Source organism: Hirundo rustica, chromosome 2 (genome assembly GCF_015227805.2).
Source record: "Hirundo rustica isolate bHirRus1 chromosome 2, bHirRus1.pri.v3, whole genome shotgun sequence".
Lineage (NCBI taxonomy): Eukaryota > Metazoa > Chordata > Aves > Passeriformes > Hirundinidae > Hirundo > Hirundo rustica.
In genome coordinates this window covers 11,421,752-11,449,740 of record NC_053451.1, presented here as the reverse complement: position 1 = coordinate 11,449,740, position 27,989 = coordinate 11,421,752, and the positions used below count along the sequence as shown (strand labels likewise).

Genomic DNA, 27,989 nt, shown 5'->3' with positions numbered 1-27,989 from the left:
ATGGGGGCCGGAGGAGCGCTGGGGCTGGCGGCCGTGCTGGCGGCCGCGGTGCTGTGCGGGCCCGGGGCGCTGGCCGGGCGCGTCCTCAGCGGTGAGTGCGCGGTGCGGGAGCGGCGCGGAGCGCTCCGGGAGCGGCCCCGCTCGCCGAACCATCCGCGCAGCGCCGGGAGCCGCGGCTGCTGCGGGAAGGCGCGGGTGCTGCGGGGCTGCGGCTCCTGCGGCAGCCTGGAGTCCTGTCCTGTCCTGCCCTGTCTTCTTAGAGCTGGTTGATTGCGCTCCGGCTGCTTCCGAATTGCTGAAAAAGATCGAGCGTCTTCCCGAGGAGCGTCTGTGCACTGAGTTTTGTTGGCAGCTGGGCAGGGGTATTTCTTCTTGTCTGCGATGTTGTTAGGAGGAGAGGGCAAACTTTTAAGAGCGTGCGGCATAAATAGTTTTGTTGTGTGTCGGTGCATCCACAACTCTCAAAACCTCCTTTCGGAAGACAGTACTTTAGAAATCTGTGTCTCACATTGGAGCTTAGGTTTAATTTAAGAGTTACAGACTGCCACTTTGTTTGCATATGTTCAGAAGCTGCTAAATTTAACGAAAAAGCCCCCTTTAAGCCTACTTTGATTCAGACCCTCCAGACTAAAGCTGACAGGCTCTCGGAGGTGTGTTGCATGTGCCTATGCATCCATGCATTTGCTTGGAAACAAAGATTTACACTCTCCACTCTGTTTGTTAACAAGTTACGTGTGTGTATATGTGGGTGAGAACGTGGTTCTCTACAAACTGTCTCCAGAACAATGCAAATTATTTGTATGCTATTGTTTCTGAGGCTGTAATAGTAGTGTATCAAAAAAACCTTTTTTGTAGGTTATTTTTTTGTTGCAAGCATTTGATTGCTGAATTCAGATAATTTTGTTAGTTGCTGAGGGAGGGCAGTCACTGTACTATTTTCATCATGCTCTATTTGAAACATGTTCTAATCCTACAACTGAGATGGGCTATTGGGCTTTTGGTAAAACAGTATCTTCAGGAAACAATAGCTAAGTAGTTCCAATGCTTCAAAAAAGCTTGTTTGCTTTAACAGTAACCTGAAATATTTAATCTACCTCTGTTATACTGTGAGTTGTACTGGTTTATATGATGCATCAAAGCTCCCAGTATCACAATTTATATGACTGCTATGTAACACTGTTATTTTTAAGGAATAGTGAAGATTAATTATCTATGAGATGATTCTGGCATTAGCAGTCTCAGTGTAGAAATCCATGTGTGGCTGAGGAAACCCAGTCCCTTAATCTTCTAGCTGCCGCTTCTCTGTTTAATTGAGTCTCAGGAAACTGAGGTCCAGCTTTTAAAGCCTCATGTGATATGTGTATAATGCCTTGTCAACTGCTCCTAGATGCACATAAGGCTTTGGGGGTTTTGAGAGGACACAGACTCTGCCCCATATTTCCCTGAAGCATTTCAAAGCATGTGTTGAGCCTCATGTCACTGTATTATGTTGATAATACTTGTCTGGTAGAATACAGGAGAGGGTTTGAAGCCACTTACAGAAAGAACCATTTATGTACCATTAGTTTATTTCTTGAAGTTGTATTCGTTAGATAAATGCTTTCTACACAATAACAACCACGTTTATTTGTTTATGCTTATTGCCAGTATTCTTATGTACTGGAAGAACTTTTTTATCCCCCCTGTCTTTATCTCAAGGACCACACCCGTATTCTGGCACATGCACATGGATAGGTGTAGTACTAGCAGCAGTTGACATTGTTTCAGGCAAGAAATAGTACCACTGAATAATTGGTCAGTGTGTGCTGTCACCTGACTCCCATCTAGCTTACCTCTCTCTTGTATAAGAACCAGCAGTTTGGACTTAAGCAAGCTTATGCTTGAAATCACAAGTCTATATCTTAAACAGACCTATGCATAAAAAAAACCCCTGTTTATTTATGCTTCAGTCATGATTAATAATCTGGCATAGTAGAAAATGTCTCTGCTCTCGTTCCAAATAAATATATAGTACCTATCACTCACCTAAGCTGTTTGTGAGGCTGCTTGAGTGCTGGTTGGACCTTGTGGAAAGAGTCCCATTGACTGCAGTAAGTTTGCAGCAGACCTAGCAATAATTGCAGATTTGCTACCATTTTGATCAGTGTCAAGAGGACAGAGAAGGAAAGGCCTGCCTTTTTGAAATGCGTTTTTTTTTTAAGTAACGGTTTTCTGTTACTTTTTCCAAGTATGGTAGTTTTCCTAGGATATAATTAAAACTATTGTTGGCATCAAACAATTTGTGTTTTAGTGTTATTTCTTTGTCAGCTTTAATTTGGGAAGTTTAGAACAGTGATACAAAATGCTTTTTAATTTTTAATATAGCTGGACAGATGTTTTGTGAGTAGTGCTCACAGCCTCCACATTGAGCGATCTAATGTTGCCAGAGAATTGATTCCTATAGGGAAAAAAACCAAAGCAGGCTCAGGAGAAAGTGCTGAGTCTGCCTTGCTGTCCCATGACATCATAAAGAACATGAAGTGATGATAATGCAGTTTGCAAAGATGCAATTACTTTAAGTATCTATTGGGCAGGAGAGATGCAAGCTAATCTTATTACTAATCATTTAACGGCCTATGTATTAATCATAGATATTATAGCTTAATGACTGCTGTTTGTCTAGTTGTATTTCTACAGCTTTTAAAGTTTTGCTCTTTGCTATTGTTGTGCATCAGTAGCAGATTAAATAGTGATGTAGTATTTTAAAGCAGTATGTATCTATTTTGGTGCAAAAGTACTTAGCTATATAAAACACTAAATGAAGAAAAACATTTGGTGGGTCAGGAAACTACCAGAGTTGCCTCTAAACTATACACTTTGTTGCTTCAGATGCCTTTAAGGAAGTGAAGATGTTCATTCACATGGCTTATGATCAGATTTGAGTTCTACATAAATTATTTCAAAGTAAGAGAATTAAAGCAGTGTCTTCATGGGTACTGGATTGACTAGAGATAACAGACCCTTTCTCAAAAGACACATAATTTAATTTATTTTTCTTGGCCTGCTTATTGCACTGAGTTTTGTCTGTCAAAATGTGTTTTCTCTAGATGAAGCCCTCTACTGTAAAGTTGTGGGGTTTTTTTTTGTGTTTTTTTTTTCCATGTGAACTGTAAATTTCAAGATGCATTTGCAGCTCAGAATTTGAAAAGATATAACCTGATAAAAACTGCCGTCTCATCTACATGTGCAACAGTTGTGTGTTGAATACATTTTGTTGGAAATAGCCAGCATTTAGTTCCATAATAGAAAAGCTTTTCTTGGTTAGTCATGCTCAGAATAGTACAAGATCCTTTTGCTCACTTGAAGGTCTCAGTAATCACTAAATCTGAGACTTGGAGAAGTGCAGAAGCTGGACATTGAATTCTCATGGACTCCTTTATTATTTCCTCTCCTTATCCAGTTGTACTGAGCACTGCGTTCTTGGGGGCAAATCAATGAGCTTGGCTCTTAAAGTAAAATGAGGAATGACTTTTGGATATAATACACGTTTCTACTAAACACACCTTTGCACAAACCAAGAAATTCCACAACACCCTGTGGAATGAGAAGCCAGTTTTGATGAGACCTCTGATGGTGGAGGAGTCCTTCTCTATCAGGGTAGAAATACCCAAGAACTTAAATATCAGCTTCAAGAGTTGGATTTCTGTATTAGAAGTGATCCTCCTTCGTCAATCCTCTGAAGCTTTCCTTTCCCTTGGGCGGGAGTTGTGCAGGTTGTCCAGGCTGCAGTTCTGTTCAGAGATAAGGGAAGAGACACAGAAAATCTTATTGCTGTGACTCAAACCATCATGCTGCTTTCCCAGGAATATAACTTTTTGCTCACAGCATTTTGTGCAAAAATAGAAGGCTCAAACTCATGATTATCAAGTCCCAGTATTCCACTTGGCTAAAGACCCCAAGAGGAAACACTTATGGAGGGAGCTATGGTAAAAACCATGTGGAATGGTATGGACAATCTGCTTGCTTTCATGTGGCTTTTCTTGCTCCCAGAGAGACAAGGCTGGTCTCTTCCCTGTTTGAACTCAGTGTTCTGTACCTTAATTTTAACTCTGTCTAGTTCAGGTCTGATCCTATGTAGATTGAACTTCTCATTTATAAGATGTTTGCAGGCGAACATGCTTTGGTTAATAAAGGGTGCTATACAGAATTATTTTTCTGCAACTAATTCCCATAATGGCTTTCTCTTTGCAAATCTCTGATGGATCAGAAAAGATGGTGCATGCTAATAGGTACAATAGGTAAGATGAAACAATAGTTTGATGGTAATTGCTACACTCTAATCCCATACTCTTAGTCACTCACTAGTTGGAAGTTGCAGCTCTTATTGAAGCAGTCCCTACTCCCACCACTGACAAAGAGTGGGACCTTCAGTTCCAAGAAATCTTAAAAAACAATGAGTCCTAATTAAAAAGTTGGCATGGCTCTAACTAAATCTGAATGTAGCTGCAGTATCCAGCTAATGACTCTAGGCTCACTTAATAAGATCGGAATTGATATTTTAAGTGTGGGATTAATTTAATTTAAATTTGGATTTTGAATATACTGTAGATCTGTGCTACTAGATACGGCTATCTGTGTTTGTTTCATTCAGTTGTTTACATGGTGAGGTCAGTGAGCCAGTTTACATATGGACAGGTTATTGGGAAGACCTAAAATTTGGTGAGATAAATCCCACATTGTATCTCAAGGACTACATGTAATGTGAATTAACCAGTGATGCTATACCTCTGAATTTTCTCTTAGTGTAAATGATCCCTTATAATATTCTAACAGATTTCTCCTCCTCTCAAACTTCCCCTCATTTTTTTTTTCTTTTGCTTTAAGTGAGCTGTCACCAGTTTTAAGATTCCATGTGCATTGGCTTGTCCCACCTTCTTAGGAGCAGGTGAATGAGCAAGGCTTTGCTTGTTGCTTTCTCTTTTAATTGTGGAACTGCCGCTAAAAGGAAATGCTCCACGCTCCTGTACTGAAATGCTTAAAGGATGTTATACCCTAGGAAGCTCTTAAACAGAGGAAATTAATATAAATTGCACCCATATATATATTATCTAAATCTATTGAAAATACACCTACTTGCAAAAAAGACATTTAAATTTCACTGAAAATTACTGAGAATGGATTAGGCTTGCTATGAAAAATAGTTGAGAAAGAGTATATTTTCTCTCTTCTCCTTTTTTTCTTAATTTAATTGATGTAGGGTGCATCTGTTGACTGGGAGAGTAGTGTTGAATATCAGGGAAAAGTTTCACACCCAGAGGGTGTTTGGCCCAGGAACAGGCTCCCCAGGGAAGTGGTCAGAGCACCAAGCCTGTCAGAGTTTAAGAAGAGTTGGCCAACACTCTTGGGCAAATGGTGGGGCTCTTGGGGATGGTCCTGTTTGGGGCCAGGAGCTGGACTTGATGATCCTTGGGGGTCTCTACCAACTGAGCGATACTCTGTGATTCTATGACCAAAGAGATATGAACTATTTCCTTCTAGAGGCAGAAATAAGAAATAAGCCATTGTTGTGGTTCTTTAGAGAGACAGGCATCCGTTGATGGCAAAAGGAAAGAGTCTGCTCTTTGTCTAGGGGGAATCATGGCTTTATTTAGGTGTCTGGCCCTTTTTGAGTCTGGAGCCCAGTCCATTCCTGTCCTCATCCCCATGCCAAAGAGACCGCCACCCCCCACCCTCCTCCCATGGCTTTTACCCAGGGGGACCGGCCTAGAGGCAGGGACAAGCCACTCCCCAATCAGGGACAAGGTGGGAGTGGAACAGAGTTGGGTTACATTCCAGTGTGGGAGGATGGGCACGGCGGAGCAGGGACAAACCACGTGATACAGTTTCCAGGGAACAGAAGAAACATCAGAAAACCCAATATAAAAATGAAATACAATATGAACCCAATTAACAAGCCATCACCAGAAATTGTCAAAAGTGCTTACGTTTATGCCTAGGAGAAAACCTGTTGAGTGAACCTACTGATGGGTATAAAATTGCGTATTTGTGAAAATGTCTGCGGGTTTGGGATAGGAGGGTAAAGCTATTTCCCACTCCCCTATGCTGGCACATATACTTAAGACATTTAGACTAAAATTTTTGTCTATTATGTCTATTCCACAGCAAGTTAACAACAACTTCTTAGCTGCTATAGTATGTCTGTCTTTAAAGTTTCTGTGAATTCTGTTCTGGGCTTCATGGCTAAACAGAAAACTATTGATAAATGGACCTAATTTGAACCATAAAATTGTTTGGGTTGGAAGGGACTTTAAAGACCATCTTGTTCCAGGGGACACCTTCCACTAGACCGGGTTGCTCAGGGCCCCATTCAATCTGACCTTGAACACTTCCTGGCATGGGACATCCACAGCTTCTCTGGGCCAGTCTTGTCAGTGTTTATGTTTTTTTTTAATGAACAGCTGAAATTGTGGAGTACTTGATATGTCTTTAGGCTATGACATATAAAAATTTACTATGTTACTGTGTTTGTAAGAATTAACCTATGTGTTACTGTGTTTATGAGAATTAAACAAACAAACAAAACCCACAAAAAAAACACCCCACTGCTAACAACTACAGCAGTAAGGGGGCATTTTGCTTGGTTGGGGATTTTTTTGTTCTGAGGTTTTAAAGTTCTGGGTAAAATAATCCACATCCCAGAGCAGACTTGTATATATGTAGATCTTTCCAACACACTGTATTTCCTCTTGTTTTAAATAAGTTCAAATAAATGCTGTTGACACTTGGGTGTTATCATTTGCCTGATTGTGTCCAAGCTTTTCCTTAAAAAAGGGAAGGGAATTGGCAGCTTTAGGGGGTTGTTTTAGCAGCTATGTTGGTGCATTTTGTGAAACCCCAGGACAGTGCAGCTGTGAGCTGGCCCCTTAGAGAAGGAAGTGGCTCACTGCCATGGCCAGACCTGTGATATACACCTGTAAAGTTCACATGATCAGAAGAAAGGAAAATAGTTATTACAGGAAAAGCTAAATGGATCTCATGCTTTAAATTTATGATGTATTAGATAGCTGAAACCAGAGCCGATGCCAAAACGAAGATATGTTTCACCTAGTAAAAAGGAAATCTGTCAGGGCTTTAATGATTTGACCTGGGGAAAAAAAAAAAAAAAAAAGCTTTTTTGAAAATACTTTATAGATTTTTTTTCTTTTGATGCTGAGTTATGACCTGAATCAGTGACTAAAATATTTTCATAAAAATGGATAATAATTTTCCAGTTGAAGACACTTACCCTGTATTGATTAACACAATTGTAATTGTATGTTTTCCTGCAATGGTAATTATGGAGGGTGAAGTGTTGATTAGCCTCTAATGATATTTAGACATCAAGCTACTTCTTTACAGCTCTGTTATCAGTGACCTGAGATCCCTCCTTTTTGAGCCAGGGTTGAGAAGCTAAGTATAAGAAATAAATGTGTGTTATTTTCTTTGGGAAATGAGTGAATAAGCCTGTCATTGCTGTGTGAAGATGGAAGCTTTCATGCAGGCTGGTATTACAGTTCCCAGTTCATCAAGAAAAAGCCTGGAGCACTACATCAGGTATTTTGAAAATCCGGACAAATTGCTGTGGAAAGGACAAATTCTCCCAGAAATTTATTCAATGCAATGAAGAACATTTTGCAGGACAAGGAATCCTTGCATCTTCCCAAGACCTAGAACAGTGTAGGTTCTGAGCACAGAGGCTTTGACAACCCTCCCCAAAAATAACCTGCTTAGATCAAAACTTGTCATAAGGGGTCATATGTGTACTCTTAACTACCCATTTTTGTAACCAGCAATGTTGCTGCACTGTGCAGAGAAGCTCTCGGATCCAATTTTAATTCCACTTGTATTCAGCTGATGGCAAAACCCAGGTGTTAGGAATGAGTAACATTTAATATGTAAATGATACTGCAGGTGCTCCTTTGCACTCTCTCTTTTTTTTAAGGTGTAGCTATTATGGGTCTATTGAGGACAGCTGTCATTCAGAAATAACCCCCCCCACTCCCTGTCCTCCCTGTCCCCAAAAGAACTTAGAAACACAACAGCTGAACTAGTAAAGGCTAACATACAGGTGAAACCCCATTTTCAGCAGTAAATGTACCAAAAATCACTTTCCATGGCAAAAGAAAAATAAAGACAGGGATTGGACAGGACAAATGCATCTTGTGTACCTTCATATTCTGCATAACTGCACTAGATCGCTATATAAATGGTATAATAAAGTAATTTGATTTTACTTAAAACTTCATCATGGCCTGTTTTCTCTTTGCAAAAGTTGCATTAATCCTAGAGACAACTGTTTGCCTGGTGTCTGAGGATTTCTTGCATTATCTTTGCTAATTCACAAGATATGGGATGGTTAATGGCTAAAGGTATGTTATCTGGACCGTGTTTGAGAAAGAAGAGAAAAAAATCCTATTTATCATTTTAGACTTGCTGTCTATGAATGCATCTATAACTTTTAGTTGCCCAAAATTTAGCAAGAAAGATACTCCATTACAAGAAGTGTTCTAAGAATGGCTGATAGATGAGTTTTGCACAAGAGGTTGGGGGCAGCCTCCATTTAGCCACCTTGGACATTGCATGCTCATGACTCTGATATGATGCATACAAACTGTCTGCTGAGCATGTCTGCAAATGTGGCCCTCAGGGTTCTTTATATAACCCATTAAAAGTGACCTGGAACCTTTGAAAATTTTTCACCCTGGGAAATCACTTAAGAAAAAAACTGTCTGATGATAATTTAGGCATAATACTTAATCCAGAATAAATCAGTAACAACTTTATCTTCTCTCAGAAGGCTTGGTTCTTAGGAGGATTGGAGGAAAAAATACACGCTAAGGTATGGGAGAGATAGCTATGAAAATATCAGTACAAACACAGGCTGGCATGTGATCTGTACAGCAGGTTTTATTTGAATGTCTAATTTATAAGCACATGGAATTCCTTAAATGACTTGAGACTGTGAGCGGAGAAACATCAGTGGCTTGAACTCTGACTCAGCTAGATAATGATATGTCTTCAGTGTTACAAAATTTTGGGAGAGAAGATGGCAATTTGCTTTTAGCATAAATGCAGACAGAATGTAATTATGACATGTTGTCACAGATTTTTTTTTAAGTAATATGAAACATAAAAAAAAAATATATTTGGTGGATGGATGCAACTATGATGCAGTAAAACATCAAGAGCAGTAATGTAATATAGCAAAACGTGACCAGCAGTGACCCCAGTCAAAATCTGACTGTATGATACGAAGACCATCTGACAAGATGCATCAGCTTTGAAACAAAATGTGATTATGAAAATTTATTAGCACTTAGTCTCTAACTGGCCATGTTTTGGAGTGCATCACTGGGACTTGGTGTGGAGGGCCCTGTGACATGGGGACACGTGAAAACAAATTGTGCCCAGTGTTCTGCATGCCTGTTAGTCATCCCTGAGGTTGCTGCACTCATGCAAGCTCAAGACCAAGACTAGTCTTCATAACACAGACAGAGAATATTTTGATTAATTACCATAAATTTCTGTTTTGCTCTTTCATTATCACTTTCACTTAAGTCCTTGTGGTTTTGTTTGTCACTTTGTTTTCAGAGGTGTCCATCAGGCTCACACTCCTCTGGTTAATGTTAAGTATTTCACATTGCTTTTTACCCGGTGCTTTTCTGTGGGAAGAAAGAAAAAGTCAAAGTACAAAAACATAATGGAGTTTTGTACATCAGGCTTTCTGCATTCATCTTTCTCTCTCTTCACATATTCTGTGCACATGCAGTGGCTGACCTAATCTAGGTGGATGCTAATGGTATCAAACCCTGGATTGCAGGTTAGTCTGTAAGAGGAAAGTTTAGTTTCAAGAGGAAGAGGAATGGGATTTATCAGCAGGGAGCTTATCTTTCACCTGATGTCTTCAAAGACTCCAGCTAAGCGAGGTGTGTCACTGACATTTGTGCTCCTCATGGGCCTGTAGGGGTTTAGTTTAGTAAAAAGCCTGATGCTCTTAGGGAGAGGAGTCTTTTACCTGGGTGTTTTAGCAGCAATTTTGCTTCTAAATGATATTAGCTGTAACTTCTGTCATGATAGAAATCAAGGAACCTATTATTTGTTTAATGAAGCATGATTTTAAAAACATAATGGAGATGCAACTGATTGAAATAACAGCTTGCAATTTGCTCATTTCTTTTTTTTGAAGAAGATTCCCTCCCCCACCCCCAGCCCGTGCAATTATCTGCAGAAATATTCTGATGAGTAATTTTTTTAAAAAAACCCCTGTGTTCTGAGGCTGATATCTAAACATTCTACTGTGGACTTTCTGGGAAACACCCAAGGATAAAAACTGACCCATATGGGTGGAAATGGTAGCTAGCAGTTTCTGGAGCAAATACTGTTCACTTGCTTTCGTCAGCTAATGGGATGGTGAGACAAAAAAAAAAGATGATTCATGTTGCATAGTATCTTAACATGATTGATTCCAATAGTCTTGCTTACAAATCTAATTTCTATTCAATTGTGACAGAAAAATTGGAACTCAATTTACACAGCTGAAATAGCAAAATGTTTCTTTAGAACTAACTGTGGAGTCCGCTGAAAGATGTTAGAATAAGGTCAAATAGCACATAGTTCATATTTCCATACTTATCTTTTCTCCTGTACAGTGTGGTCCCTTCTGTCATTTTTCAGTGGTAAATTATTTCTGCTTTGTAGTTCAGAAATTAGTAGTGAGAGAAAAAATGAAGCTTTAAAACCTGACATCTCAGTGTGTTCCGAGAAGAGCACTAAAATGTCAACTGATTTGCCAGCTATTAACTGCAGATTTCCATTAACACATTTATTTGCCATAGTGGAACTGGTTCAAAGTCCGCTTCAAAAGAAGAAAGAAAATTTTCAGAGTAGGTCACTGCCTACACAGGGATTAAATTAACTAGAACAAGAGAAATTCACAGCTTCTTCCAGAAAGCTTACTGCTCTGCCTCACACACTTCATTCACACAGTTTGGGTCTATGGGTCTTAATGCCAATTAATTCTTTGTTTCTTGCTGTTTTCTTTGGTGGTTTCTGGAGGTATATTCTTGCAGAAATGATCAGCCTGTAAGGAGGAAATTATTTTTCTTGCCCCAGGTAGAGAGAGCAATGAATGAAAGAGCAGTAATTAAGGAGTTGGATTTCATGCAAATTTTCATTTGTTCAATTTCTTCACTTTGTAAAACTTGATTTTAGAGTTACTTAACCCTTCCCAAACGTCTGCAATAACAACAGTGTCCTTAAAAACTATTCAGGTCAGTTTGAGGGAAGAAAGAAAATGTCTTTTGCAAGGCTTCAAGATTTTAACTTGCAAACCCTTTCAGATAAACCCTTGGGTGGAGATTGGGCCTTCACATCTGTATTCTGATGGCTCCAAGAGGGCTGCCTGTTTTGAGTGTGCAGTGGTGGCAAGCTGGGCACGTATTAGGGGCTGCAGGAGCTCTTTGCCATTGTACATCACAAACGCTTGTCATCCTCCTTGCTGCTCCATACAGTCCCACCTGGTTTCCTTGGGTGATGGAGCTGAGCATTGATACAGCCTCTGTACTGGACAAGAATACAGCGCCGCTTATGGATGCAAGCCCTGGAGCAGGTCACAAACAGCACTTGCCATGACTCCATGCTCTTTGAGGTCTTTGCCAGCCTAAAAGATTCTATGATTCTACTTGAGTCTCCAGTCAGAAGCTGACTGGCAGATGAGCATCCTGAGAAAGCTCAGTTAGGTAGCTAGCAGGGATCCATTTCTTCTGCTGGAATGTTTGACTCAGATGTTGGGAGGGTCACAGAAGAGCAAAGGCTGTGCATGAGAATAGAGAGTGAGGGGAGCGCTTCAGCCCCCTGAGAAACATGCAGGGATGGGGAGTGGATTGTGCATTATAAAGGCAAAGGTAAGCTATTTTCCCATGAGAGGGAGGAACAGCACAGGAATTATGATCCAGCCTACTCATCACAATTGGTTGAACATTCCTGCATGGCTGAAATTGTGACCAGGAGACTTTGGCAGATGAGTTTGCTCATAACTTACTACTTGATGTCAAGGAGGAGTACGTGCACAGAATGAAAGGAATCATGGAAGAGTTTATTTCAAAGTTTGTCTGGGAAAATTAAAAGAACACAACAATGGACAAAGCACTCATCCTAAATTTGCATGTACATCTCAAATTAATTCTTTGAATCCAATCTTCAGCTGCAGGGAAATGCTTGATCACTTTTTCTTGGAAGTGATTCGTGTCCTGCAAAATTCAGTGCTAGGCTTTGGATGTTTGTGTTGTTATATACATATGTGTGCTCTGGCAATAAGCCATTGTCACTCACCCAGCAGCTAGGGTCAAAATGTTGATCAGCTCCTCCTTCCCTGTGCACTCTGTCCTGTCAGTGAGACAGAGTTCCTGGGGAAAATCAATCATGTTAACAAAATTGGAATTTCAGCATTGTAGAGGAAGGGAATGAGCTGGGATTTCAAATGCAGCTTTCATTCTTGCACTTCCCACTTCACAACATTTAGACTTACCTCCTTGTTACTTTGATAACAGTAGTTCTTTTGTTCAAAGAAGTCTAGGAAGAAGCCCATTATTTTGTAGTTGTTAAAGGATCTGTCCCTTGCTTCTTCAGCACCACTGCCCAGCTAGGATTATGGCCCTTGCTACATTTATTGAGAGCAAGGCTTTTAACCTATATGAATAAAGGGAAATATCAGGAAAGAAATTGGGGCATATGTTGTGTTGTCAGGATGTTATCACAGAAAATCAAAATTGGCACTCTCTGCCTAATCTTGGAGTCTGGCTTTTTCCATATCTGTGGCACAAGCTTGTCCTTTTTTTAGACTGTTTTGTTACTGTGTTATTTTGATAGATTAATTACTGATAAACCGCTAAATTTTCAGAAGTCTGTCTGCCAAGAATGAAGTTAAAAAATGCTTTTCTTCCTGACAGTCCTTTTCCAGATGAACTTTAATAGGGTATTATAAAGTGAACATTTCAGAGTTGTTGTTTTTTTTCCTAGAAAGATTCCAAGAATTGTAGAAAACCCTAGAAAGTTAAGCACAGTCTACCCCTACTGCCCCTATAATTTAGCTTTCTACAACTGAAATGATCCCAAAAAATAAGAGTTATTTTCAGATTTAGCTAAAAGTCAAGAGCTTATCCTGTTTTTCCATTCCTATATTAATGCATCTTTGATAAAATCTGCTTATTCTCTACAAGTACTTGAAACTATGCTCTGTACAAATACAGAGATGTCCATCTCAGCCCTTGTGCTGTCTGCTATTAGAAGTATCCTGCTTATTAAATACAAAAATGAAACAATTCTAATACAAAAAAATGAGCTTTATTTTAGCTTTTAAGGTTTTTTGTTTACTTTGGTGTTTATTCTTTGTGTATAGAAAAACATTGCCTGTGAAGACTTAAATACAATTGAAGTTATGTGGCCATGTTGCTGTTTCCCTGTGACAAATTACTTTTTTTTTTTTTAAGGTGAAACAGGATAAATCTTGATCAAATGTCATTTATGTGAGTCACGTATCTGGGTTTGCCTAAAAGTGAGACTAAATACAGGATTTTCAAATGCACATCTGATCTAGTACTATAAACCACTACTTTGTGCCGGTAGTGTGCCGAATGCCACTCAGGTGCTGTGAGCAGTTTCAGGTACCTCAATATAAGATGGATATCAAGGCCTTAAGAGTGCCTAAGGGAGAGCTACGAAAATGGTGAAGGGTCTGGAGGGGAAGCTGTATGAGGACCCACTCAGGTCACTTGATCTGATCAGCCTGGAGAAGAAGAGGCTGAGAGGAGACCTCGTTTTGGTCTTCAACATCCTCATGAGGGGAAGTGAAGAGGCAGACACCAATCTCTTCTCTGGTGACCAGTGACAGGACCTGAGGGGATGACATGAAATTGTGACTGTGTTGGGGAGGTTTAGGCTGGATATCAGGAAAATGTTCCTCACCCAGAGGGTGGCTGGGCACTGAACAGGCTCCCCAGGGAAGTGGTCACAGCACCAAACCTGACAGAGTTCAAGAAGCTTTTGGACAACACTCTCAGGCACATGGTGTGACTCTTGAGCTGTTTTTTCACGGGGCTGGGAGTTGGACTCCATGGTCCTCAATGATCCCTTCCAGCTCAGCATGTTGTGTGATTGTCAAATTTTCCAGTAAAATAATGATTTTTGTTGATTTTTAAGCAAGCTACATAATGCATGGTAGTTTTTGTTACTTTGGTATCCTTCAGTCATTCTTACTTAATAAAATAAATTTTCCTACTTTTCTTCTCCAGTGATAAATTTCTGAACTGGGAAAACATTTTTTTTTAATTATTATTAATTTTTTTTTGAGAGAGATGGTTATATTTAGATGCCTTCTTCTGTCCCTAAATAAACATACTGGAGTTTAGTTGTGGCTAAGCGAATGTGTTAATTCCTCATCTTGTATATCTTGAATAAACTCTAGAGAGCCTTAGTAGTTGAAAATGATAATTATTTTTCCTTTTTAGGAAACAGAGGTATATCTTTCTCTGATAAAGAACTGTAAGGAGCAGATTCTCTCCTCCTGTAGACCTTTACAGGTTGTACTTAGGCACATTGTAGTGAAGAGTGGCTGTGAGTTTATCTCACATACAGGCTATTAAGGTCAGCTTAAAGGCATCAAAAAATGCCCAGCTGCTTCTTGCCATTAAACATGTGAATTTGAAACTTTTTTTTTTTTTAAATTGAATAGCTCTTTTGTGTAATCACACAATAAAAGTGAAGTTGGTCCATTAGTATGAAAAAGTCAAGGAAATACTCTCCAAACAGATCTGGCTATAACAGAGAGGCCTGATGGTACAGTCATTAAAGGACAGAATATTTTTCTAGAACCTATTGGGAATCTTCAGGGTTTTGGAGTTTCACAGGCCATGGCAAGATGGCATAGATTCCCATGACCTCTGTGCTATTTGAAATTTAAATTAGAGCAAAGGATTTCAGTGGTGCCAGTGTTATCACTGTGAATTCTCTCAGAAAAAAGTCTCCCATCCTCCATTAGCGTGTGCATGGTGTACTGTATTCTTTTCTTGCAGCTTTGCTATTCATTGCTGTACTCTGAACAGTCCCACGTTTTTGTTTTTCAGGCCAGAAGGTGTGCTATGGTGCCTTCAAGCATTCATGTTACAAATTAGCCTATTTCCAGGACTTGTCTAGACGCGTGGGCTTCCAGGAGGCCCGCCAGGCTTGTGAAATCGATGGTGGGGCTTTATTGAGTTTGGAGAGTGAAGCTGAGCAGCAGCTAATAGAAAACATGCTGCAAAACCTCACCAAATCAGGCTCTGGGATTTCTGATGGTGATTTCTGGATTGGGCTGTGGAGAAGTGGCGATGGAGTGGCCACGTCGAGTGCTTGCCCCGACCTCTATCAGTGGGCTGATGGAAGTATGTCACCATTCAGGTAAGCGTTGAGAAGGCTTCAGGGAAAGGAATGGAGCCTGAAATGCCAAGCCTTGCTTGAAGGCATGAAGTTTGTAGCGTCCCCCCCTTGACTTCTCCAGATGAAGGGTAGCTGGCAATCAGGGCTTTGAATTTGAGGTTAAGACAGGCTTCAGCCTACAAATTTCTTTGCTCCCACCCAGAGAGTTTTTCTCTGCATGATGTTTGGAGGTTTTTCTGCCACTCAAGAGTCTTTCGGGCATGATTGGAAATCAGGCAAGTAAATTCTGCAAGGCTCTGGCCACCTTAAATCAGGGAGCCAGCCACTGTCGCAGTGCCTTCTTGGAGCAGCGCTCCCTCCACCCAAGTTAGCTCTGACACTGTGATCAGTCGGGGAACGCTCCTCTGGATCCTGGGAACCAGTGGAGCGGCCAGGGGGGTTTTCCCCTTATCATGGGAGAGACCTCGCCGAAAACGGAGGGAGGAGTCAGACTCAGTTGGAGGGAAAAGTCCAAGGTGTTTATTCAGTCCCACCCAGGGAGCCTCTCCAGCCGAGCTGCCCGGGGCGATGAGCTCCAGGATTAAATACAGGGGAGGGACTAAGGGGGGAGACAAACCAACATCCAATGAGGGACAAGGTGGGAGTGGAACAGGGTTGGAGGGACATTCAAAGAAACCAATGAGAACATAATGGGAGGAACCTCCTTGACTCCTGCCCTATCACTGAGTGTCCTTACCTGAACTCTCTAGAAGCCGGGAGGAACAATTGAATGACAGGCAGGGCCTGTAGGAGGGGACTGGGAGGAATATGGGAGGACTGACAGGAAAGAAGGGCAGGGACAAACCTTGGAACATAACATTTCCTCAGGAGAACAGGGGAGTACAGAACAAACCATTACAATGAAATAACATAAAATACAATAAGGAAACAAACAATACAGAGCACAATGCAACAAGCCACCAAATAAATTATTGTGAGATGCTAAGTGTAAATGGTTCTGTTTCTACCTTTTTTGAAAAGTCTTTAATTTCCTGTTGAAGCCGAAGTCCAGAGTAGCAGCAACTCACAAAACTCAAGACAAGGGGACAGGTAAGAGTCTAATAGGGAGGAAAGCAGAGCAGTAGGGTGTTGTTTCTGCAGAGGTGCTTTGATCAGAATTTTTTTAACATTCAGATATGTGCAGCTTGGGCCTTAAACTCGTTTCACAGGAGGATTTTGGGAAATGCAGTATGTCTCTGAAGCAGATGGGAGCATTGGGGTTGATATTTCTTCATTGATATAAACTCTTTTCTTTATCATCCTGATGAATCTTATCTTCAAAACTAGAAACTGGTACACAGATGAGCCTTCCTGTGGAAGTGAAGCCTGTGTGGTGATGTATCATCAGCCGACTGCGAACCCTGGTCTGGGAGGGCCATACCTTTATCAATGGAATGATGACAGATGCAACATGAAGCACAATTTTATCTGCAAATATATCCCAGGTAGGTAAAACTGAAGTTATATTTTAATGGTGGGTAATTGTCTTAGAAAATTAATTGCCTCTTGGTTTGTGAGGGAATCTTCAAGTACCTTTTGGCCTGTAGTACTGGTTACTTTGGTGTGTGCCTGAGCTGGCATTAACAGGGGATATAATATGTTAATAACAATATTAAAATACATTTTTAATACATTTAAATAAATCTGTTTATATCTAATAAGTACGTTTTCAAAGTTATCTTCAGTATATTGCATTCCCAGGGGGGTTTATTTATTTATTTTTTTAATTGATTCCCTTACTTCACAAAGCATTTTAAGTGTACATTTTCTACTTTCTAGGTAGGATGACCAAGATATCTCTTGGTCCTCCTGTAAAAAATATTTCACTGTCCTTGTAGTTGCAGCGCTGCCATTTTATACCAACTTAAGTGTGGTGGTTGTTTTAAAAAGTTATGGCTTGAAGAATGAAGTCCAGAACAGCAGGAAAAATTTCTGCAGTCATGCATGTAGACTTAGAGATATGAAAAGCAGATGCATGCTAGTTGAGTTGGGGACAGAAAAAACAGATCTTAGGCAATTTGGCTGTGCTTTCAGACATGACATAAGTTCTGTATATGTCAATAGAGGAAAAGTGAACTGTAAACTAGAACATGGTGCAAAACCAGAAAGGACGTGGACAGTAAACTTTCCAGTTTGAGCCTGTAACATTTTCTATTCTTGGCGGTATACTTAAAGTAAATGAAAATGTGTTTTTCAGCAGGATCATGCAAATGTTTTAAAATAATTTTTGGTGTGTTTGTTTTTCGTAACTAAAAGAATGCATATGAAATGATGGATTTATTTCATTTATTAATTATTAAAAACTCAAGTGGCGGCCCATGGGAATCTCACGAGGTTTAACAGACAGAGTCCAAGGTGCTGCACCTGGATCAGGGCAACCCCAGTACCAATCCAGGCTGGGCATGCACAGACCCAGAGCAGCCCTGGGAGAAGGACTTGGGGGTGCTGGTGGCTGAGAGGCTGGACATGGCCCGGCCGTGTGCGCTGGGAGCCCAGAAACCCCCGTGTGCTGGGCTCATCCAAAGCCCCGTGGGCAGCAGGGCAGGGAGGGGATTCTGCCCCTCTGCCCCGCCCTGCTGAGACCCCACCTGCAGGGCTGCATCCAGCTCTGGGCTCCCAGCACAGGAAGGACAGGGAGCTGCTGGAGCCAGGCCAGAGGAGGCACCAAGGTGATCAGAGGGATGGAGCAGCTCTGCCCTGAGGAAAGGCTGAGAGAACTGGGATTGATCAGGATGGGAAAAGGGAAGGTTTTGGTGTGATCTGACTGCAGCCTGCCACTACCTGAAGGGAGCCCATAGGAAAGATGGAGTGAGACTATTTACAAGAACCTGGAGTGACAGGCCAAGGGGGAATGGATTCAAACTGACAGAGAGTAGGCTTAGATTAGATAGTAGGAAGAAATTATTTGCTGTGAGGATGCTGAGGCCCTGGTACAGGTTGCCAGAGAAGCTGTGGCTGCCCCATCCCTGGAGGTGTTCAAGGCCAGGTTGGATGGGACTCTGAGTGACCTGGTCTAGTGGAAGGTGTCCCTGCCCATGGCAGGGGGTTGGAAAAAAACCTATTATTTAAGGTCCCTTCCAACCTAAACCATTCTATGATATCCTACTCTTAGCAGCTCTTTCACCTACATAATTCTGCAGTTTCCTACCTTCTTTGTCTATGCTGATGATCAAACAATAATCACTCTCTGTAGAGATCTGTCTGTCTGTAGAGATCCAAGGCTATTTTGTTCCTCTGGTTTTGGTGGATACATAACTTTTTCACTTTCTGGTCTCTTAATGAGGATAATAATCACAATTAATATTGCAAGCAAATATTAAATATTTGGCAGAGATGATATGCCAACATGTTTTGGTATACTGGTATAGCATGTATTTGGTATATCACTCCCTAAATATTTTCCTGCTTTTGAGATTGTTAGTGGATATCACTACTTTATGATGATCATTAATCATCATAGGTCCTTCAAGGAAATGTGACAATTTTATCACTTTTAGAACTGTTTGAATTATTTTGAAATGTTGTAACAAAATAAAAATGTTTATGCTGTTAAAACCCCAACATTTTTATGTCAGAAACTTCAGGCATTATTAAAAAGGTTTGGTTTCAGGTGCATTTTGTAGCTTTAAAAGCAAACAAATTTAAATTAGATAATTATTCTGTAATAGTGAACTACTTACCATTCTTGTTGAGATGTGGTAAAGAATTGTTTTTTCTATGGCTTTTACCATCTGAAAAAACACTGGGTATTTTGGATTGTCAGAAAAAAAAGTGATAACAGTAACAATGAAAATACATTTATATTTCTTTCTCTAGGTAGAAATGGGTTATTAGTTTATGATGAGGCGTATAAGGCAAACAATGTATAGGTAAATTATTGTTAGTATTGACATTGTTATGCACCTAAATACAGTACTACTGAATTGTCGCTGTTTATTTTTCAAACTGTTGGAATTGTGCTCTTTAGCAAAACAAACTATTCTCCAGAAATGTATTTATCTATCATATGGAGGAAAGGAGTAGATGCAAAAATGTATATAAATAGATATATGACATTTCTTTCACTGCCTGAAGAAAGTAACACAATGTTTGTAGGAAAATTACATTTGTTATCTCAAACCAAGTGAGACTTACAAACGACCTTTTCCCCCTCAAATCAATGTAAAGGCTTCAACGTCAGCTCTTAGCAATGCAAAATACATCCATTTCACCAGGAGTACTAAAGTGCCACATGCATATTGAATCTCAGTTTGTTATATGAGTATGTTGTTTTTCACAACTCTCCTGTCTGTATTCAGTACAGGGTGTGTGATCCCAGCCACAGGCCAAAGCAGGTTGTCGGTGACGTTGAAGTTACATCTGATTGTATCACCAGCAGGTCCAGGACAGTGCTCATTAGGCAGCCTTGCTCAAGTAGCAACTACATTTCTGGTAGACACTTTTATTTTTCCAAGCCCTCCCTTGACAACATTTGCTGTTGCAATGTTTAGTCTGGCTTTGGATCATATTGATCATTCAGCAATCTTAAATTTAATTATAGGCTGGTAATTGCGACCACATTTAGTTCCTGTCCAGCTCCTGTGGGTTTGATTATGCAATCAAATTAAAAACTCATCTCCTCTTCTGCTGTCAAGAGACAGCAGCTCAGTTCTTTGGGGTATCTTGGCGTGTTCCTTTATATAAGGCCAAATGTAGCTGGTTTTCACCAGGGTAGGTGAAATAATTGCCTTTATCCATTAGGCTTTATCACTGTTTTGATTTCTCCCAGCGGTTTGTATTTAACAAGACACTCAGAACTGTAGTCTCATAAAACTATTAAGTGAGTATAACCTTATGATAGAGAGAACTTCTTATATTGCTTTAAAACTGCACAAATCAAGCTTTGGATATGTTAGCCACTTTACTCAGTACAAGAATTAGGGTGTTCAGAGGCTTAGCTTGAATTATTAAAGAAAATATGGGTACTGATCTAGTATCGATACCCAACTGTGACGGACAAAAACTCTCTAACAGTTTAAAGTTAGAAAGTGTTATGTTTATTATGACGCCAGGCAGCATGCAGGATAGCTCCCAAATACACACCACAATTTACAGGTGATCACAGAGTCCTTTTATTTACAAAAGCATTGAATATTCATAACACAAATGCGTATTCATAACCCTGGTACGTCCCATTCCCCACGTCGTATGTTAATTAGCTCAAATGCTATTAAGCATGCATAGTTTGTTCTTTGAAATGGGTCGGTGGTCCTTTTCATGGGGAGGAGTCCCCAAAATGAGGAAGTAAAGAAGTCTTCCTCGTTCTGACCTTTCTACCTTTTCAATGCAAATGTGATAAATGAACCCTTGGTAGGACTCCTATTTCCTGTCTTTCTGACTGTTCAATGGGTTTCTGGGCAGAGGAGGTCTACAGTTTCTTATGTTCCTAAAAGCTATTTATCAGTTTCTGTATTCTTCATTATAAACTCAGCTAACCAAACATAAAGTTAACAAGTAATCAGTTATTCTAATACGGAAGAGTGATCACAAACCCAGTTTCTCTTAGTTAATGACTAACTTTTAATTTCAGCAAAGCCTACTTATCTACTTTAGTTAATTTCAGCAAAGCTTATCTCTAACTAAAATCTTAACCCCTCTAAAATCCTTAATTCTCTAAAGTTTATGTCTCAAGCCTTTAACGGTTAGCCATTAAATCAGAGGCTACCAAGAAGTGAAATTAGACTGAACTATAGCCTTCTTCTAAGGAGCAAAATGTGTGAACTAGAGGTGCTTTGACACTAGTTTGCAAAGAGTCTTTGGTAAGAAGATGAAATGCTGAAGAATTATGCAATTATTGTGTGGGGGAATGTATCTATTTCTGTGATACTGCATGAAAAAAAAATGGAAACATCTGTTTTATTGCACACATTTTTCATTCTTCAACAATCAATTTCAAATATTGATTTAACAGATAATGTCTTAGAGAAAGAATTAGGAGACAGAGCAGAGCCAGAATACGGTAAGAAATTTTGACACATTAAATTCCATTGCAATGGTAAATACATAATTATAAGGATAGTATACAAGAACCTCCAAAATAACTCAAATTTAACAGGCAGAGTTAAGAACTGGAACACAGGAAAAATGAATTCTTCAGAGAACAACAGCTACAAATATATGGCTGTTGTCCAGAATAACACTGCTTGTAATTCTTCCTCCAGATATAATTCCAGTTTTGTAATAAAATCTTGTTTACATATATGTTTAATAAATCATAAAAATGTTAATTTTCCAAATATAAATTGAAATGTAATTAATTCATTTAACAACATAATGATCATATTTTTTACTACTTTCCTAAAATGGCTGATCTCCTTTTCAGATATTTTTCCAACAGTGCCAGCAGGAAATTCTTACGACACAAGCAAACCAGAAGACCAGTATCATATTATTGCTACTGAAACAGGTAATGTGTTCATATGAATGTAGTGTTCTGCTAAAAATATTAACAGTGGAATTAAATAAATATTTCAGTTTCCATTTTTGTCAATAGGGAGAAACAGTCTATTTCCCTGGGAAGCGCCCTGAAAATACATATATTTGAATAACATTTCGTGCATCTTGGTCCTTTTAGTTACTGTGGAAACCAATTATTTCCTCGTCTCACCAAACTTAGAATAAACACTGTGTCCATAGCTCCTCCGAGTACCCTGTGTTTTGGGAAAATCAGATGCTAAGAGGAGTTCAGTGCCTTGCTGAGATTCTCAGTAGAGAAGACACTTGATATTTGGGAAGTGGATGCCTGCTGCCCAGGCTCTGCAATGCCCCTGGCTGCTTCATTCAGCAGTTTATCTTCTGAACGGAGTCCCGAGGCTCAGGAGGAGTTGTAGCATAGCTTTAGTTCAAGAAACTGAACATCTCTAAGGAGCGGCTCTGGATTTTACAGGATTGCACCATGGGATTATGGAAAGCGGGTGCTTTGTTCGCTCACTGGTTGTCTGGATTTGGGCCAGGTTGCTGTTTCCATTATTTATAACTCCAGAGGAATTACTATATTGATGAACTGTGGTTTGAAATCAATAATACCATTTCATACAAACTGTGTGAAGACTCCAAAATTCAAACACGACTGGAATATTCACATTTATTCTTGCTAGGGAAAAATATGTACAAAATAGGATAATGGGTAAGAAAAATCTCAACAATTTGCACATTAAAGGGTACTAGTATAAAACATGGGCATATAGTCACCGGGAAACCGTACCCTTATGGAAGTTGCAGACCCCATCCTCTATTGTAGACAGATAAGAGTCTCAGCTTGTACCATTTCCCACTCCTTTTGTGCAGGGACCTGCAGAGGAGCACCTCTGGTTCTCCTCATTAGCCAAGGAGAGGCTATATGTGTCTTTTAAGAGGAAAGGAAAGATGACAGCCAGGTTCATTTCTCCTGTGGTCCTGCATGGGCAGGGAATCAGACAACTGTTAAAATGGACTGTAGAAAAATTAGGCTGTGAAATGTACTCCACTAAAATGCTGGAAGTTTGAATTTAAAAATTGGAAAATATCAGAATGGAAGACCTTAAGATACGTTTTGCACATAACTCAAGTGCTGCTTTATTCTTAATACTGCTGAGTTCTCTTTGGAGCTCTTCCTGTAGAAGGAATATATGTGTTCTTTTGTGTAAGTTAATGTATTCCTGTTATTTTACTCCAGATCTTTACTCACATGATTAAAAGCATTTCAACATGGGAGACATTAATGAGAACTTTTGTCTTGTAGGTATAATTCCGAATTTAATTTATGTTGTAATACCCACGATACCACTACTGCTGTTGATACTGGTGGCTTTTGGAACTTGCTGTTTCCAGATGCTTCATAAAAGGTAAAATATACTCATCCATAGTGGTTTTATAATGCAGAATTCATATTTCCATTGGCAAGCTATTGCTACTGAAAGACTGCTTACATCTGTTCCCAAATATGCAAATAAGAACCTTTTCATCTATTAAAATGCAAGTAGTTTACAGCTGTTACAGCTGAACATTCACCTTCAGGCTTTTTCACAACATGCTGAAATAATTCCAGGTCTCAAAGTAGCTGTTGGGACTCCACCTGTTTCTGAAGAAAAGTCTCTGCAGACCTCTTGATAGGCAGGGCTGTTGTCAGCACTTTTAGTTCACCTTTTTCATTTGGTTACCACCCGTAAAGTACCTGGGCTGTGGGAAACAGTAGAGGGGTCCCTCACAGATACAGGGGGAACCCAAGGACTCACTTTCTGACCTAAAGTAAAAATTTGTTCCAAGGACAAACCTAAGGGCCAGCATCTGCTTAATCCTGCTCCACTGCACATATCATACAAACAACAGATGGACCACTGGAGCACAGAATTGAAATTGAAAAGCAAAAGCTTTCTTTGAGCCGCAAGCCAGTGTGACATCTTTGTACATCATGTACGTGCTAAAGAGGATGCATAAAACAAATAGATATGTGTTCCTAGCTATGGTATCAAGCAGGTGCACTGTTAGGCAAAAAGGAAATGTTTCAGCCTTTCAAATACAATATACTTTGCTTCATGCTTTAAAATTCTTTGGACTTTTGATTTTTCTCAAAATATGTTATAGATACATAAAAATATGACAGCATATAATTTTTTTTTTCTGAATTAGTATTTCTGAAACTTTCAAATAGCATTTTCATACTTTAGTTCAGGAAGGGTTTTCAAGTTAATTTAATCCAGAACCGTTCAAACTGAAATATGTTATATAAATAAATGCCATTTTAGTAAAATATCAGGAGTAATAAGTGGATTCATAAGCTGTTGTCCCTCTTGAAGAGCAGGAATAACTAAGAGGAATATTTTACGACTGTTTTAAGGAATTTAAAAAAAAAAGAAATCCTCCTTATTTTTAGCCTTTATTTTTTTCTTATGGTTTTTACTTAATATTTCCTGCCAATAGCTGCAGTAACTTATTTCAGGTGAGAAAACACTCCAAATGTGAAGACTGTTCTGTCTGTATGAGTGAGTGCACAGTGATACTTGCAGTACCCCTTGGTACCATGCCTCATTGATACAAGTTATCATAAAGAATAGATGTTAGGAGGTCTGCATAACAAAGTTGATTGTGTTTTTATTTTATGCATTTTCTATAAAGTAAAGGAAAATGTACACTTTCCAACCTGTCTTATGACAGGCAAATACAAGCCTCTGAAATGTTGTGTATAAACCTCACCACTGGGGCTGCATAAGTTTGGAAGCTCAAAGTAGAAAAGAGTTGTAAAATAATAATATTTATAACACCAGCAATTACACAGTAATTGAATTCTGGAGCCCTTATTGCAGTGGTCTTGGATTTCTTGGTAAGTATGGTACATCTTAGTACCTGTTCTGGCGGGTCTTTCTCTTCTGAGAAAAGTTTCAGCCCTTGAATAGCCATGGGAAAACAATGAGAGATTCATGGCCCACTGAAATCAATAGAAACAGTAGTGTTGACTTCAGTGGGCTTTGATCAGGCCTTTGATGCTATAGCAGTTCATCCAGAAGTAATTCATCTGAACTTCCAAGATTTCAAAATTGCATGACACAAATATTGGAAATTCACCTTGGAAGATTGCCCTTTTTTCTGTTAGCTGATTAGTTTGATAGATGAAATAATACAAAAACCACGGACAAAATGGTTTTGATGCAAAACAGGGTTCTCTTTTTTATTGGTTGGATGTTCTTCCTTTTGGTGTTTTCATTTATTTATTTATTTATTTATTTATATTTTTTTATTATTATTTTTTTCTTTCTGTTCCCAGAATGTCGGTTTTGAGTTACATCAAAACTTTTTGTTAAAGAAATGAAACAATTTTTAAAAATCATTTAGATTAAAAAAAAAAATCACCAAAAATGAAGTATCTTTTTCTGTTGAAACAAAACTTTGTTTTTTAAAAAGTATTTTTCTATCTATTTTCAATTTCCAATTGTGACCTGCCTTGCAAATCATTTTAGTTCATCACAAATATGAAGTTCTTGGGCAAAAACCAAATCAGAAAAAGAGACAATCACTTGAACTTATCATCTGGACACTGTAGAGCTTTAGGAAAGGGATTTTGCCCTGCTGGGGAAGGAGGGATCCCCAACTTTCCACATGAACCTGACTTCTCATTCTTTTTTAGGCTTCCACAGCATGGTGACCTTTCCTCTGAAAGCCACAACCCATGGCCAACCAGGACATGCCTAGCTTGAAAGGTCATGACTAATTTTGCCTGACATTGGGCTCTTGAAGGGTAGTAATAAGGCAAAGCAACACCTCGTCCCTGTAGCTAGCAGAAATGATCAGCTCATTCATGCTTAGATGCTCTCCCTTTCATTTCTTCCAGGGAAGCAAGGAGAAACTGCTTCAAAGACCCATCTCCATTATCATCTGAATGCCTTGCAGAAAGTTTAGATTCCAACCTGGTATATTTCTCAGTTTCTATGATTGCATTTGATGGTCAAAACACCAATATGCTCAAGCTATTTATTGCATCCTACCTTTGTCTCTAAAATCTGTTTCCTGAGCCAGCTGTGAAAATCAGCGTAGGTTTGCTGAAGATAAATTTGATACAGCTCAAGTTCTGATCCAAGGTATTTAGAAATTGTTCCTGCTATGTGGCAAGGACTCTCCATTCAAAGCCTTTCATCATTAATTTAGGCCTCCTTTTGCTGGATTAATCTGGAAGGAAGTAGTGACTTCGTTTCTTTAAGAAGGAAGCGCTGGAACTACTTGATTCATTGCAATTGCTTTGTTTATAGCATTGTGGCCTGATCTAAAGTCCACTGAAGCCAGAGGGAGTCTTTTCAATTACTCCAATGGGCTCAGGTACATAATGCACTACTTTGTAGGACTTCAGAGGTAAGTCTGGAGGGATTGAAAACTACTGTAGCATTCAGCACCCTCGAAGTACATTTTAAATCAACTCAGACTTGCTTGCATTTACACACCACGAAAGGAGTAAAACTGAATGTATAGGACTGTTGGGACTCTTAGCTTTCCACCTTACAGAGTTATGAAGGGCTATTTCTCTTCCTCTGGTTTTTACTTAATTGGGAAATAAACCCCATCAGTGTGAAATATTCTACCCAGAGATTGAAGCATTTTCGTTGAAATGCAGCTGCAATGGCTCCTGAAGTGGCTCCTGTTTCTGCAGGCAGTAGTCTGTAGTGCACTGTCATCTGCCAGTCTGAGTGAGGGAAGATGGTGTATTGTGGCAGCTGTAGCCACGTGAAAGACTGCCATAAACTTTCAGGGTGCCTCAGGGCTCCCTGGAAAAATCAGAGCGAACACTTTAGCAGTATTGCAGAGCAAGTACTTTTTTTGGAACCAGTTTTACCTTTTTTTTAATTGAAAAAATGCCAAACACAAAACCTACTATTGACAGTTTTGACTGAAAACTAGCCCTGAGGAAGCTTTCTACCAGTCATTCATTGCTAGGAGTCTGATTCATGTGCCATCACTTCATTAGATGTCAGGTCAAGCCCTGAAGGGAAGAGGCTTGCTGGCGCAGGGGTGCGCAGCGATCCCGTCGGTGTACCCAGGGTGGGCAGGGGTGTGCTACCCACTGGGGTGGGTGGGCTGCACCTTGGGCATGGATTTAGGAGGGTTTGTGTGCTCTAGTTCCTCCCCAGACAAGGGAAGTGCTCAGCTCCCACCAGCCATGGTCAAACTGAGTCCTTCTCCGGAGAGACTACTCTGTACGAGAGGTGTGGTTGTAAGGGAACTGGAAAAAAAATAAAATAAAAACTGTATAGGCCAATTCAGTACAGTTCCTGGGAGCAGCACTGCTAAGCAGGGTGGTGTGGTATTTTTGGAAAAAGTGCCACTGTGTATGGGAAACTCACACTGTGAAAGCACCAAATGTGGCCTTGAGATCCGGGGACGGAATGCTTAGGTTTGATCACAGAGATGAATCAGGACTGCAAAGGCACACGTGCACTGAAAATAGCTTATATTTTTATTTTTCAGTAAAGGAAGAACAAAAACCAGTCCAAACCAGTCCACACTATGGATTTCAAAGACGCCTAGGAAGGACAGTAGCATGGAGGTATAATGATTTACTGACTGAAAACAAAGCAAAAATAAAATTTTGCAGTGAGGCTGTATTATAATGTCGTCAAAGAACATTAGCTTGGAATGGCTTGAAAATGCAAAGGATCTACAAGAATGAACTGTAAGCTCCCCCTTGAGGCAAATGTTCAGATCATTTTTATATAATGTTTGTTTATTAATTCAGTAACAAAATATGCCATGCTAAATAAAGGGTATGTGTTTATTTTGCTAAGAGATGTAAGTTAGCTAGTTGTGAGCAATGAAACGAACAGAGCATTTGAAGTTTTTATGGGGAAAAATCCACAATGTATGTCAGTTTTAAGACTGTTTGTAGTTAAACAAACCTCCTCTGTTTCTTTTAGTCTCTTATGCATTGTATTGTAGTCAATGTACAGTAAATGGAACTGACAATTTTACAGTGTAACAATTATTTATCTTTGCATAAAAGTTTGATACAAAATATTTGTTTA

General features: G+C 39.6%; 1 protein-coding gene across 1 annotated transcript; it reads left to right on the top strand.

Annotated features, from left to right (window-relative positions):
* CHODL (chondrolectin) lies at positions 1-27,975 on the top strand. The gene is made up of 7 exons (XM_040091144.1): positions 1-91; positions 15,138-15,450; positions 16,756-16,913; positions 21,419-21,466; positions 21,830-21,913; positions 23,228-23,330; positions 27,436-27,975. The coding sequence occupies exons 1-7, from the start codon at positions 1-3 to the stop codon at positions 27,518-27,520; spliced, it is 882 nt and encodes a 293-aa protein (XP_039947078.1). The 3' UTR covers positions 27,521-27,975.
* The last annotated feature ends 14 nt before the right edge of the window (positions 27,976-27,989 follow it).